At 58.4% G+C, this 13,196-nt stretch overlaps 1 protein-coding gene across 2 annotated transcripts in view; it reads left to right on the top strand.

Moving 5' to 3' along the window:
- The first annotated feature begins 1,965 nt into the window (after positions 1-1,965).
- ZNF185 (zinc finger protein 185 with LIM domain) overlaps positions 1,966-13,196 on the top strand; it is a 45,203-nt gene continuing 33,972 nt past the window's right edge. Inside the window, exons 1-10 of one of the 2 annotated variants that reach the window (XM_082680628.1) lie at positions 1,966-2,085; positions 2,326-2,391; positions 4,553-4,591; positions 4,695-4,772; positions 5,290-5,355; positions 6,108-6,194; positions 6,913-6,996; positions 7,250-7,291; positions 8,619-8,702; positions 13,073-13,159. In XM_082680628.1, coding sequence (XP_082536754.1) covers positions 2,012-2,085; positions 2,326-2,391; positions 4,553-4,591; positions 4,695-4,772; positions 5,290-5,355; positions 6,108-6,194; positions 6,913-6,996; positions 7,250-7,291; positions 8,619-8,702; positions 13,073-13,159 — 707 coding nt within the window. In that variant the 5' untranslated portion in view covers positions 1,966-2,011. Of the gene's footprint in view, positions 2,086-2,325; positions 2,392-4,552; positions 4,592-4,694; positions 4,773-5,289; positions 5,356-6,107; positions 6,195-6,912; positions 6,997-7,249; positions 7,292-8,618; positions 8,703-13,072; positions 13,160-13,196 lie in introns of those variants that run through there. The other variant, XM_082680627.1, reaches the window with a different exon arrangement.

Consider the following 13,196-nt stretch of genomic DNA (forward strand, 5'->3'; position numbering starts at 1 on the left):
AAAGCCAGCCCTTGCTGTGGGCTCTCGGGCGCGTCCCTGCCCCTTTGGCTTGGGAGTCCCCAGTGGCCCCTCTGCCTCTGTCATTCTGCATGTTCATGCATCTGCCCTGATTTTGGAAGTAAGTGGCTTATTTGCTTCTGATTTGACAGAAAATTTCTAGGCAACGTGGCCAACAGGCTTGTTGAGGGGAAACTGATGAGCTAAGGTCCAGAGGAGGTGAGGGACTCCCCCAAGGCCACGCGGTCAGTCAGCAGCCCCAGGAGACGGAGGGGCCGAGATCTCAGGCGGCCCAGTGGGGCCATTCCAGGGGCTGCTGGGATGGGGCAGCTGGGCAGCGTGGTCTGGCGGTCACCTATGGAGTGAGCTCTGCTCAACAGAACTCTGACGTGGCAGCCTTGGTGCAGGGCTAGGCACGCGGGGCTCCCGTTCGCGGTGATGAGGTGCCGTTCCTGGCACTCAGAGGGCTCGGGCCTGCTGGGCTGCTCGTTCGGTGCAGTTTATGAGAAATCCAGCTCTTGCTGACGGGGCAAATTTGGTTTCCTCTTGGCCCTCTGCCCTGCCCGTTTTAGTATGCCCGTGACCTCCGTGAAAACATTCCCGGGACTCTGCCAGCTGGCAGCATGGCCCGGCTGCTCAGGGCCTGGCCCTGGAGGGGCCCAGAGGGCGGCAGGCCCCTAAGAGGGAGGTCGCTGTGCCTTAGGACTGTGTGGGCAGAGCCAGGGCCCCTGCTTCCTGTCACGCCCACTCGCTTAAGCCTCCAGCCCCTCTCCTGAGGCCCAAGGGTCACTGCCTTGACTAAACCCGTGCTGGGCCAGTCCCATTCTGGAGAGCCAACTTCCTCACCCCAGCGCCTCCTGGAGCTGGAAGGTGTCGGGGACCATGACGGCCCCCCCTTCACGGGCCACAGAAGGGCAGCGCCTGGCTCAAGGGCAGAGAGGAGACAATGGGGGAGGGCAGGGCGAAAAGACAGAGAGAGGAAGGGAAAGCAGAGCACAGGACGTTCCCTTCTTCCCCAACATGACCTCGTGCCCGAGGGTCACTAGGAGTTGGCAGTGGGGCCCCAGGCTTTCCCCACCGGAGATGGACCCAACCCCCGAACCACACGGGGTTGACACCTCCAGGCTGTGCTTGTGCTGATTAAGGACCCGCGAGGGTCTCTCCCAACAAGGATAGGTTGAGAGTCACGGCGATCTTTGCTGTCCTGGGGAGTGTTGGGCAGTTGCAAGAACAGTGGTGCCTTCTGTCCTCCCAGCAGTCCTGAAGGGTAGACACTGGGTCAGGCTGGAGAGGTTAGATGGCCCGTTCAAGGTCTGTCAGATGACGACTAAGGAGTGAGAGAGACGGTCCCCCAAAGCGACCGTCCCCCAGCCTGTACCCTTCCTTCCCCCATCCCTCCTCCTGGGTCCACCAGTGTCGGCCACTGCTTCCACCCCTCCCCTACACTCGCTGGGCGGGAGTCTGGCCATCAGAGGTCTCTAAGAGAGTTGGTGGTCTGCCTGTCTCAGCCATCTCTTCAACAGAGAGCCCCTGGCAGGCCATGCCATGCTTCCCAGTGTGCAGCCCAGCGGCGGCCTCTGGCCAGACTCCACCCAAAGGACAGTCTGCGTGGTCTCAATTTGCCAAGGACCGTACGGTGACCCATGAGCCATTATAAATGCATGAAGTGACAAGCCATGTGCTTGCCTTTGCCCCCAGGAGCCCTGTTGAATCCACCGAGAAGGGACGTTCAGAGCAAACACCATGAGTATCTCAGCTCTCGGAGGAGGCAGCAAAGGTGAGGCCTGGGTGCCCTCTTGTCCGGGGCTTGGTACGTGGCTGCCTCCTTCCAGGCCTGCCCTGCAGGGCCACAGCACTGCCTGGGCAGCCGAGTGACAGCAACGTGTTGGGAGGGCTGGAAAGGAGGCCTCGGGGTCCTGGGGCTGGGCTCCACTTCTGATGCTGGCTGGCCTTGCCGCCACCAGGGAAGCCTCTCCCACCAGGCGAGGAGGAACGCAATAATGTCCTCAAGCAGATGAAGGTTCGGACCACGCTGAAGGGGGACAAGAGCTGGATCACCAAGCAGGATGAATCGGAGAGCCACACCCTGTAAGTCCAGGAGGGCAGGAGGGCCGGCAGCGACAGGCTGGGCGTGGGGTGGCACTCCATGGGCCACACTCAGTCTAAGTCACAGGGTGAGAAAGGCGCGGCTGCCAGGGCGTGCGTGGACACACACGCCTCCGCAGTGTGGACGCAGGCCAGGGAAGGAGAAGGTGAGACGGGAACGGTGGGCCAAGTTCCTGGGGTACATGTAGTGGCCGCCCTCTTTTGTGTCCCCTCTTTCCTCAGCGAGCTGCCCTCGGGCCGGAGTCGTGCCATATCTTTTTCTTCAGCTGGGGAGGTCCCGAAGGCCAGGTAAGAAGTGGTGCCCAGGTGGCCGGTGGGTGGGCCCTGCGCTGCAGCCTTTGGCGGACGCTGAGTCATTTGAACTCCACAGGAAGGATGGCTTTTCCACTCTGCTCCTTCCTGGGAAAAGGAGTGCAGGAGTCACTGGGTCCAGGTCCACGGCTTCAGCTGTCAACTGGGATCAAAACTGTCACTGAGCATAATAATAAAGTCTTAGCTCCAAAATGCGAAGTTCTGCCAGAGCGTATGGGATTATAAAAGCAAATGCGCATTCTGCATAATACACGTTATCAGGCGCAGGGCCTCTCACTGCTGTGGCCTCTCCCGTTGCGGAGCACAGGCTCCGGACGCGCAGGCTCAGCGGCCATGGCTCACGGGCCCAGCCGCTCCGCGGCACGTGGGATCCTCCCGGACCGGGGCACAAACCCGCGTCCCCCGCATCGGCAGGCAGACCCCCCAACCACTGCGCCACCAGGGAAGCCCAGGCACATTTTTAAAAAGGCAATACCCACAGGTCTGGACAACTTCAGTTTTATGCAAATTCTGCAAGCTCTAAGACGTGCTTACTTGTCACTTTTTTGTTGTATCAGCACAGCGTCCCAAGTGCCAGGGGAGACTCACACACTTGCCCCAACTGTCTCCCAAGTTCAAGATGACATATCTTGACAGCTGGCCGAGGGGAACCAGCTCTTCTCTCTGTTTCAAGGACTTTTGCATAATGGCATCCAGGGAGGCTCTGAAGGGTGGGCACATCCTGCCCGTATGGGGAGGAACTACTCCTGAGAAGTGCGGGGTTAGGGTTAGGGGGACCCCTCAATTCAGGCTTGATCCTTGCTTCAAAGAGCCAGCAGTTAGCAGTTGAGTGCAGGGCCAGTGCCTTCCTGGGGTGGTGGTACAGGCAGTGGCAGCAGCTGGAAGGCAGGCGTCCAAGTTCACTGCTAGCCACAGGGGCTCCCTCCAGCAACTATGCGCTTGCCCGTAATCTCTCAATGACTCAGCACCTGTTACCTGCCAGGTCCTGTGTTGGGCACAGAGTACACAACCCTCTCCTCAGGGAACTGACATCCTCACCAGGAACACGGGCACGTCCTGAGTAGAGAGATGAGCGGGAAAGAGAGAATTGCGGACTGTGATAGCGGCAGTTGGCCAGAGCCTGAGCACAGTTCAAAGATAATCCATTCGTTGGAGAGTATGTTTACTTTGGGGGTGCAGTTCTCAGCCTGGGCTTTGGTTTGGGAGTATATTTGGAAAACACGTGGGATGAGTGACCTTTCTTTCTCGGGTTCCACTCCAAGCGTTCCTGTAACTTGGTCACCTCCAGGAGGCCATGCCCTGTTAAGGACAGGGTCCATGGGGATGGAGAACACTGGGGCTCTGCACTGCCCTCCCAGCTGCTCCAGCCCCAAGCTCCCCTATTCCTGGACAGAAGAGCCATCTGCCTCTGATCCCAGAACTCACAGCCCTGCTTCCCCAGCACCACCAGCTCTTGCCTGCCCACACCCCTCACCCGAGTCCTCTGAGCCCCCGCCCAGGCGGAAGGTGCCCAGCACATGGAGGCTAATGTTTTCCAGGCACTGACCAAGCCCTGGCCGTGCCTTCCGGTCCCAAACTTCCATCAAGACTTGTGACGTGGGCATCGCACGGGCTGGGGGAGGGGGGCTCAAGCAGAGCGGGAAGGAAAGGGCGGCTGGCTCCTGCCTGGCTCTGCCCCTTGGGCCCTCATGAGTCTTCCTGGAGGGGGCTGGGCAGAGTAGGGGGTCAGATCAGGTTGGGGGCTCTGCCTGACGTCGCCTCAGCCCCGGACCTCTGAGCACAGAGCCTCCAGCCTGAGCTGGGTCAGCTCTGAGAGGGGAGGGGAGGAGGGCTGTCAGAACAGGGAGAAACTGGACTTTGGAGGGGACACCTCTGTATAAATGCCCTTCCTGGGCACGTGCTGTGAGCCAGGGCCCCGAAGAATCGGCCTGGGGTACCTTTCTTGGGGGGCATGAGGGAGACAGGCAGAGCAGGACAGGTAGCCCAGCTAGGGGTGCAGGCGTGGCTGGATTTCTTGGGAAGCAGCTGGCCACTGTCGCTCCCCTCGTTCTGCCTGCACTGGGACACCCAGCAGCCAACCCACTTTGCCGTCACTGGGCAGCCTGGCTTCACACCATCCCTTCTTCTCCCTTGGCAGGCCGCCGAGCGCGAGGGCTCCCACCGGCTATATCATCCGGTAGGTGACCACAGGACCCTGCCCACCTCCCCATGCCCGCCCGCACTGCCCCCAGCTTCTCCAGGGGGGCTCACGGTGCTGCTTCTCCCGGGCTCTCTTTCAGGGGAGTGTTCACCAAGCCTGTAGACAGCTCGTCTCAGCCCCAGCAGCACTTACCCAAGGCCAACGGAGCTCCAAAACGGTGTGTTCACAGGGTGCTGGCCAGTTGGCCCGTGAGAGGTGTGAGGGCCCAGGCCACGCTCAGGCCAGAGAGAGTCCTCTGCCTGTCACTGAGGGGGTGGGGGGGTGGGTGGCAGGTGTCTTCCTGTGTAAGGCAAGGCCCTGGACCACTACCAGTGCCCTTGTCCTTGAGACAAGGTCACTGAGACAGAGGCACCGGGAGGAGGCTGGGTGGGAGCCCTGACTCGCTGATACCTGCACTGAGCTGTGTGCTTTAGGCCACCTTCTTCCCGACGGGCTGAGCTGGCACCGGGCTGAACCTGGGCTTCATCAGAAAAGCAGGACCAAGGTGGCTGAGGGGTCTGTGGCAAGAGGGCTGCTCTGCACAGCTGTTCTGGGTATCTGGCAGGGCTGAGAGCAGAGAGGAAAGGGCGCCAGCACCCCCTGTCCACCTGCCACATGCCCGCTGGGCCACGTAGGCAAATCTGGAAGCAAGAGGGCCCTGCGGGTGGACTCACAGAAATTCCTTGCCTCTGCAGCGCTGCCGGGCCTCCCCGCCCCTCCTCCTCTGGCTACAGGATGACCACAGAGGATTACAAGAAGCTGTGAGTATGCAATCACAGACTCAGCTTGGTTCCCTCCTCCAAGGACGAGCCCGAACCCTGGGCCCGCTGAGGGCAGCTGGCTGCTTGCCTCTGGGCACAGCCAGGTCTGAGCACAGCCCAGGAGCGCAAGTCCTGTCGGCCTGACATCCCTGCCAGCTGCCACTGTGGCCTGGAACCCACCAGAGGTTGACAAGCTCCAGAAAATTGGACAGTGTGCACATTGTACTTCTGATCTGAAGCAAAGCAGGGGCTGTAGGAAGCTTGTAGAAGGAGCTAGTGGGTCTGGAGAAAGTGTCATGGGTCATGGCCCTAGCTGTTTCCTGGGCTGGGCCGAACTGGGCGGGCACCTGGTGAGCCCAAGCATTCTGCTGGCCCTGGCAGCCAGTCACCTATGGGCACTTGGTGCCTAACTCTGGCCTGCTTCTTGGATATAAATCTTTGGGATTCCCTCTGGAGCTCCCCTTGTGGCCCCCGTCCAAGCCCCTCTCCTGTGTGCCCAGGGCCCGCATTCCCAGGGCCCCACGTCTTTATACTGTTTGTCCCTTGTCACCATCATCCAGTGACACAGAGCAGCTAGGGAATCTTTCTGGAGAACAGATGAGGCTTGAACTGGGTCCTGGGGTACAGCAAGGGTTGGAACAGGGACAGATAGCAAGTGTAGCTTTCGAAGAGGGTGGCGGCCTGTGACAGGGAGCAGGGGCAGACGTAGAGGGAGGAGCGGCCATAACTGCCAGCTTCTTCACCCCCCCCAGGGCACCCTACAACGTCAGGCGCAGCTCAGCGTCAGGGGCTGCTGAAGACGAGGAGGTGCCCTTCTCTTCTGATGAGCAGAAACGGAGGTAACGGTGCCTGCTGGGCGTCCCGTGGGCCGGGCGGGGCTCAAGTCTCTGAAGCCTGGTGCACCACATGCGGAGCATCGGTGCTGGTCTGTTGGCTGGAGGGTCGCTGCCAGCACAGGTGGCACTCCTGGAACCCCAGAACTACCCACTCAGTGCTGGGCCAGCCCAGGGGACCCTCTTATGAACCTTCTAAGAGGGCAGAACCTAGGTAATGAGGAATTTCTATAGTTTGTTAAAAAGGTTCCTAAGCAAATTGGACCAAAATAGGCAGTGCGTGGTGCCCTGGTAGAAGTCTCCTGTATGTGCCTGGGGGCAGGGCCAGGCTCCAGAGGTGCCCACGCCCCTTGTCCCAAAGTGAGGGTTGGATGCTTGGGCAGCAGCTCGGCTCCGAGCTCAGCCTGCCCTCACTCCCAACATCTGCTGGCCCCTCCGTGACTTAGGAAACACACCAAAGCCCCCCACGCTGAAGGCCCAGCAGACAGGCGTCCTAAGGGCAGAGTCAACAGTAGCAGGTCCCAGGCCTCGGAGGTACCGGGGAAGAGCCGAGAGCTCCAGAGCCAGGCTGCCGGGCATCGACGGCCCACTCTGCCGCCCTCTAGGTGTGGGGTCTCGGGCAGCTCCCTAAAGCTCCCCCTGCCTCCCGAGTAGCTGCCTGGCTAGGCTGGCAGAGCAAGCCCCTCCTCATGCCATCAGATGCCCCCTCCCCGTGCCACCCCAGGTCAGAGGCTGCCAGCAGTGTGGTGAGGAAGACAGCTCCCCGGGAGCATTCCTACGTCCTGTCGGCGGCCAAGAAGAGTGCCAGGTGAGCTGTGGCTCAGCTACCAACCCGCTCCCTGCTCCGGGCCACTTCCCTTCCCTTCAGGGCTCTGGTCTTCCTCTGGCTGGTGACGGGCGGGTTGAGAGGGCCCTCCTAACCAGACCTTCTGGGACTCTCAGATCTACTTTCTGGAAACCTGAGAGGTCTGGCTGCCGCCATCAGGGTAGGCAAGGTGCTGGGAGTGATGTCACCTGGCTGTGGGTTCTGCCCAACTTGTCACCTCTCTGCCTTCTTCCAGCAGCCTCGCCCAGGAGACACAGGCCCCGTTCATCGCAAAGAGGTAAGTGTCGGCAAAGGGAAGGTCTTCCATTGGCGGGGGTGGAGTGTGGGGAGAGCAGGCGCAGGGTGGGATGCGGTCACTGTCCCTGAGTAGAGGGAGCTGTGAGGGGCTGGTGGCTTCTGTTTGGAAGCCAAGGAAGCACGTGGGTGGCAGCCAACGCTGCGCAGGCAGGAGCTTGGCTGAGAGAACCCGGCCCCCGACCCAAGATGGAGCTTTAGGTGTTTCCAAGGCCTCTGGGGTTCTGCAGCAAAAGTAGCTACTGGGCTACAGAAAAGTCGTCCCTTTGCCCTGTTGCCCACCCTACCAGGGGTGGGCCGGACAGTGCCTTGGTGGGACGGATCATTGGGCTGGAGTCCAGAGGCTTGTCATTGGGGGCGCCTGCCTGACCAGGCCCTCGGAAGTGACCATGACACTGGAGATGGACCCTAAAGGGTGAACAGGGTTCAATGGGCCATGATTGGGATATCAAGACACTCCAGCTGAATGAGGGAGGGATGGTACCATCCGTTGACAGGACATCTTCTGGGAAAGGGGAGTATTTGGGGAGGAGAGGGAAGAAACTTCTGGCCAGTTGAAATTTAGGGGTATTCTACTGGGTAGAGAGGGAAGATATCCATGACGAGCTGAGGACTGAAAAACAAGGAGGACTCGGCATACCAGGTGTTCCAGGCAGAGAGTGGTGGCAGCATGACGGGAGTGACAGATAATGCTGTCCTCCTCCTGGCTGCATGAGGTTCCTGGGACTGTGATATCAGAGTACCACAAACCAGCACTTTGCGGGAACTGGCACAAGGTCCAGGAACAGATTGTCTCCCAGTTCTGGAGGCTACAAGTCCGAGATCAATGTGTGGGCAGGCTTGGTTCCTTCTGGGAGCTGTGAGGGAGAAGCCATCTCAGGCCTCTCTCTCGGCATCTGCTGTTGCCGGCAGTCCTTGACTTGTAGACACATCACTCCTATCTCTGCCCCCATCATCACATGACCTTCTTTTCTCTGTGTGTCTGTGTCCAAATTTCCCTCTTATAAGGACAACAGTCATGGATTTAGGGCTCACCCTACCCCAGTGTGACCTCATTGTAACTTGATGACAAATTGATTGCAAAGACTCTATTTCCAAATAAGATCACATTCCCAGGTTCCAGAAAGACATGAATTCTGGTGGGATGCTATTCAACCCAGTGTTCTGCCCTTATCCCAAGCTGGAGTTGCTAAGCCATAAACACCACTGAAAGAAAGCATGTCCTTCTGGGTCTGCAAGCTCCGGGGCAGCTTCGCAGGCCAAGAGTGCCCTGAGGATAGCAGCGCATCTGTTTCTCTTCTTGCCCAAAGGATTGAGGTGGTGGATGAGGACGGGCCTTCCAAGAAAAGCCAGGACCCACCTGCTCTGGCGCGATCCCCTCCCGGCTCGAGCAGGTAATCAATTGCTCATCTCCGCCCAGGGCTGGTGACTGCCAGGTCATCTCCCTACAGGACCTCAGGGTCAGTGTCCCTGTATGCCCAGTGACAGGATGGGGCCCAGAAACCAGTAAGGGCCTCTCTGGCTGGATGTCCTGGGGTTGAAAGGCGCAAAACAGCCTGGTCTCCTGGGAGACAGTGCTTCGGTCTTGTCTGTTTCGTGCTTATCTGTGTCAACTTAACCCTTCCACCACTGAGTCCAGTGGCATCCCGAGGAAAAGTACCAGCTGTGGGATGTGAGGGGGTCTGTGGCCAGGGCACTAGCCCTGCTATTCTCAGGTGGGTGCCAAGAACTGGCTCTGGCCTCTGAGGCCATCAGGTGGGAGGGTCTGGCAACAGGGTGACAGGGCAGGGACAGGCTGAGCGTGGGTAATCTCACTCCACGTGGGGCTCTGATTTGCCCTGATTTCTGAGCCCCAGAGTCTCCGGGCAGATAATGGCTCTCTCTTGTCTGCAGGCCAAAGGCAATCAATACCTCCTTGTACTTTGAGCTGAATCATGCTAAGTCCTGCCGACAGTGCCACTGCCTCTGGGGCTGTTACAGGTCTTGGAATTGCCACTGCATGTCCCACACGCCCCTCCCCGACTCAAGCCCCACAACCATTTGTATGTGACCTCGGTCCTCGGGGCCGCCTCTTCTGTGCCGGGAGGGAGACAGGACACCCTAAGAACTTTTGAACAAGTAGGAAAATTTGAGAGCTCTTTGCGAGGTAGCATTGATGGGACATGGTGATTGATGGAACATGGGGGCTTAGTTTGCCAGAGCTTTTGTAACAAAGTACCACAAACTGGGTGACTCAAATAACCCAGTTATTGTCTCCCAGTTATGGAGGCTGCAAGTCCAAGGTCAAGGTGTTGTCAGGGTTTCTCCTTAAGACCTCTCTCCTTGGCGTGTAGACGCCTGTCTTCTCCCTGCGTCTCTTATAAGGTCTTCCTCTGTGTGTCTGTGTTCTGACCTCCTCTTCTTATGAGGATATTAGTCGTATTAGATTAGGGGCCACCCTACTCAAGTATGACGTCATCTTTATTATATCTGCAACGACCTTATTCCAAATAAGCTCACGTTCTGAGGCACTGGGGATTAGGACTTAAATATACAAATTTTGGAGGGGACACAGTTCAGCAAAAACAATGCACATCTCTGAATTCTCCTTAATTTCTCTTTTGAATAAAAGAAAGCGATTAATGTTGGTTTCAGATGCCTTCTGAAAGAACATAGGAGGAGGAAGTAGGTTGTGCTATATTCTCATTTGAGAGGCATTTTAACATTTATTCCAGAATATTCCTTTGGATGTTCACTACCCGTCACCTGCTGTCATAGCAAGATGGCTGTCTGTCATGCTCAGGCTGCCATAACGAAGTCCCCCAAACTGGTGGCTCAGACGATGGAAATGTATTGTCTCACAGTTCTGGAGGGTGGTTTATGGCAAAGTAGGAAAGGAGAGTTTCACAGCCTGGTCCCCAGGCCCCTCCGCAAGCGTGTCCCTGCCCCATCCCCCTTGGCTTGGGTCTGAAGGTCAGCTTCTCAGCCACCTAGGAGGGGCTCCCCTGTCTAGGCACCAAACCCTTCAGGGACTTCAGAGGGGAGCAGAAGGAGTGCCGCACAAGGATGCCCTGTCTTCCTCCGGACCCCTGACCTGCCTGGGTGCCTCAAAGGCTTCTCAGCACCAAGTGTACAAATCTGAGCTCCTGTCTCCACCATCAGCCCCCTCCCCTCCCCCCTCCACCACTCACCTGTGGCAATGGCCCTCCCTCCAGGCACCATGGGGCTGGTTTCTTGGGTTCAGCTCATTTCCCCACCTTCCAAACTGAGCTCACTCAGATACCTTCTGTCAGCGAAACTGGCCTGTGTGAGAGCCCCAGGCCTGGCTGCTGCCCCATCACAGCGCCGCTCAGGCTTTCTTGGCTCTCTGCCCCACCTGATCAAGGTGGGGCCTGGAGGCTGGGCCCCAACATGCTGCCTGGCAGAGGGGCTGGGGAGCAGTGAGTAAGAGCACAGCTTCTGGCACAAGGCAAAACCCTGGCATTGCCCTGTACTGGCTGTGTGACCTTGAGTAAGTCACTTTACCTCTCTGTGCCCCAGTGTCCTCATGTGTGAAATAGGGAGCAGTGATACGTACCTCCAGAGGCCGTCCCAAATCCCATATGAGATAGTACACATAAAGCCCTTTGCACATTGCCTGGGTGCTGGTGTGGTTGGGCGCTTCCTGATTTGCTGGGCCCTTCAACAAATGGAGAGACCAACATCGGCACCTGCTGGTCTCAGAGGGAAATGCCGCTGTGGGTGCCTGAGAAGGAGCTACTGCCTCTGTATGAATTTGCTGGGGCTTCCGTGACAAGGTACCAGAAACCGGGTGGATTAAGCAACAGAAAGTTGTCCTTCCACAGCTCTAGAGGCCAGAAGTTAAATGAAGGAAGGTGTCAGCAGGGCTGTGTGCTCCTCCGAAGGCTCTGGGGTAGAATCTGTTCCAGGCCTTTCTCTCAGCTTCTGGTAGTGCAGTCAACCCTTGGCGCCTCTTAGCTTGTAGGTGCATCCCTCCACCCTCTGCTTCTATCATCACGTGGCTGTCTTCCCTCTGTGTGTCTGTGTTCAAATGTCCCCTTTCTGTAAGGACGCCAGTCATATTGGATTAGGATGCATCCTACTGCAGTACAACCTTATCTTAACTAATTACCTCCGCAGAGACCCTATTTCCAAATAGGGTCACGTTCACGCAGATACCTGGGTTAGGACTTCAGTATACCTTTTAGCGGGGACACAATGCAACCTGTAACAGGACCCCTGGAAGAGGTACCATTTGAGCTGGGCCTTTGAGAAGAAATCGCTCAGGAGCAGGGTGCTGAGGGACAGGCGCCAGCCGGGGTCCCCATTTCCCCTCTGACATAGCTAGAAACGCCAGGGAGAAGGTATGCTTTACTTGCCTGTGACGTCCCCAAGTGGGACGTGTCCTTGTTCCCTGGCACCATGTGCTTTAAATGGGACAGAGTAGCGACAGCAGCCCGGGGCTTTACGCTGTCTTCGTGGCTATCATGGAGACAGGCGCAGGTCAGAGCTACCTGCGTGCACCAGGCCCTCGCTGGTCTTTCATGTGCAGAGAGGCCCTGTCTCTGGCAGCCCTTCCATTTCCTCTGGTCATCTGCAGTGTCCAGGAGGGGCAGAGATGAGCATCCCACCGACCTGGCCTCCACGAGCTCCTAGTCTAGGTTGGAGCCAGATGCCACGGTCAACTCCAGGGGGACTACTCGGACGACTCAAGTCCCTGTCTCCACCCTGTACCCCCCACCCCTCCTCCTCTTGGGACCCCGGAGTGTCCTTTCTAACGTGCCAGGTTGATCATCTCAAGACCCACCCCGAATCCCCACTTCAAGCCCATCTTGTGGCTTCCCTTCGCCGCACTCAATCTGGTCTCTGCTTTTAAGTCCCCCACCAGCCTCCACCTCCTACCCGTATATGCCCACAGTTGGCCTGGGCTGGCCTACTCCTCCGTGGAGCTTTTCGGGTGCACAGCCCATGCCACTCAGCCCTCATCTTGCCCCCTGCTGGGCTGGGGCTTCACCAAGGCAGACCTGGGGCTCACCCCCATCTGTAGCCCAGTGGCCAGGTGCAACCAAAGGAAAGAGCGAGTGTCTGTGATGTGGACCTGGGTAGGTGTGGTTTGGAGTGAGGGGGAACCCCAGAAAGCCAGGGAGTTCTAGATTCTCTCCAGCCCTAGCCATCACCACGGCCCGGTCCTGCTGGGCGTCAGGAGCTGCAGTGGGGGCCCAAAAACACTGGAACTGGAGGGCTGTGTGCAGTCACCCTCGGACCAGCCTCTGAGGGCTGAGACTGTCTGATCCTCCCTGGTCTCAAGCTCACCGGCACCTTCTCTCTGACCTTCATCCCCTGAGTCTCCCACATGCCCCTTCCACCGGCTCTCACTCCAAATTCGGTCTGTAGGTTTCCTGGGTATTTTGTTCATCACCCGTTCCCGTCAGCCCCTGAACTCACAGATAGCCACTTTGGATGCTGCAGTGCGGCCACGGGCAGGGCGCACCTCTGCAACTGATCAGCAGCACGGTCTGAAGGGGGCTGGGGTCGAGGATGGGAGACTGGTGAAGGGGTCCTCCAATGCCTTTCCTCTGGGACCTGGAGGTCAGTGGCCCGAGCTCAGCCCAAAGAGGAGACGAGAGAGAAAAAACAAGGGGGAGGGGCGAAGGCAATGGGTCTGGGTGTCCCACTGCACTAGCCAGGAGGCTCCTCAGAGAGGACACCCTTGGATCCCCAGCACAGATGGAGAAGCGGAGGCCTTTCTTACCACCGACTCTCTGACGCTCTCCTTTGGTCACAGCGCAAGAGGTGAGGAGACTGTCCGCCTGCAGATCACAACACCCGGGGCGGGACTCCGCCTGGTGGCCCCAGACCTGGAAGAAATGAGGTACAGGGGCCCTGCTGCTGCCTGGGCTCCTTACACA

Source organism: Grampus griseus (assembly GCF_964374135.1).
Source record: "Grampus griseus genome assembly, chromosome: X".
Classification (NCBI taxonomy): Eukaryota; Metazoa; Chordata; class Mammalia; order Artiodactyla; family Delphinidae; genus Grampus; species Grampus griseus.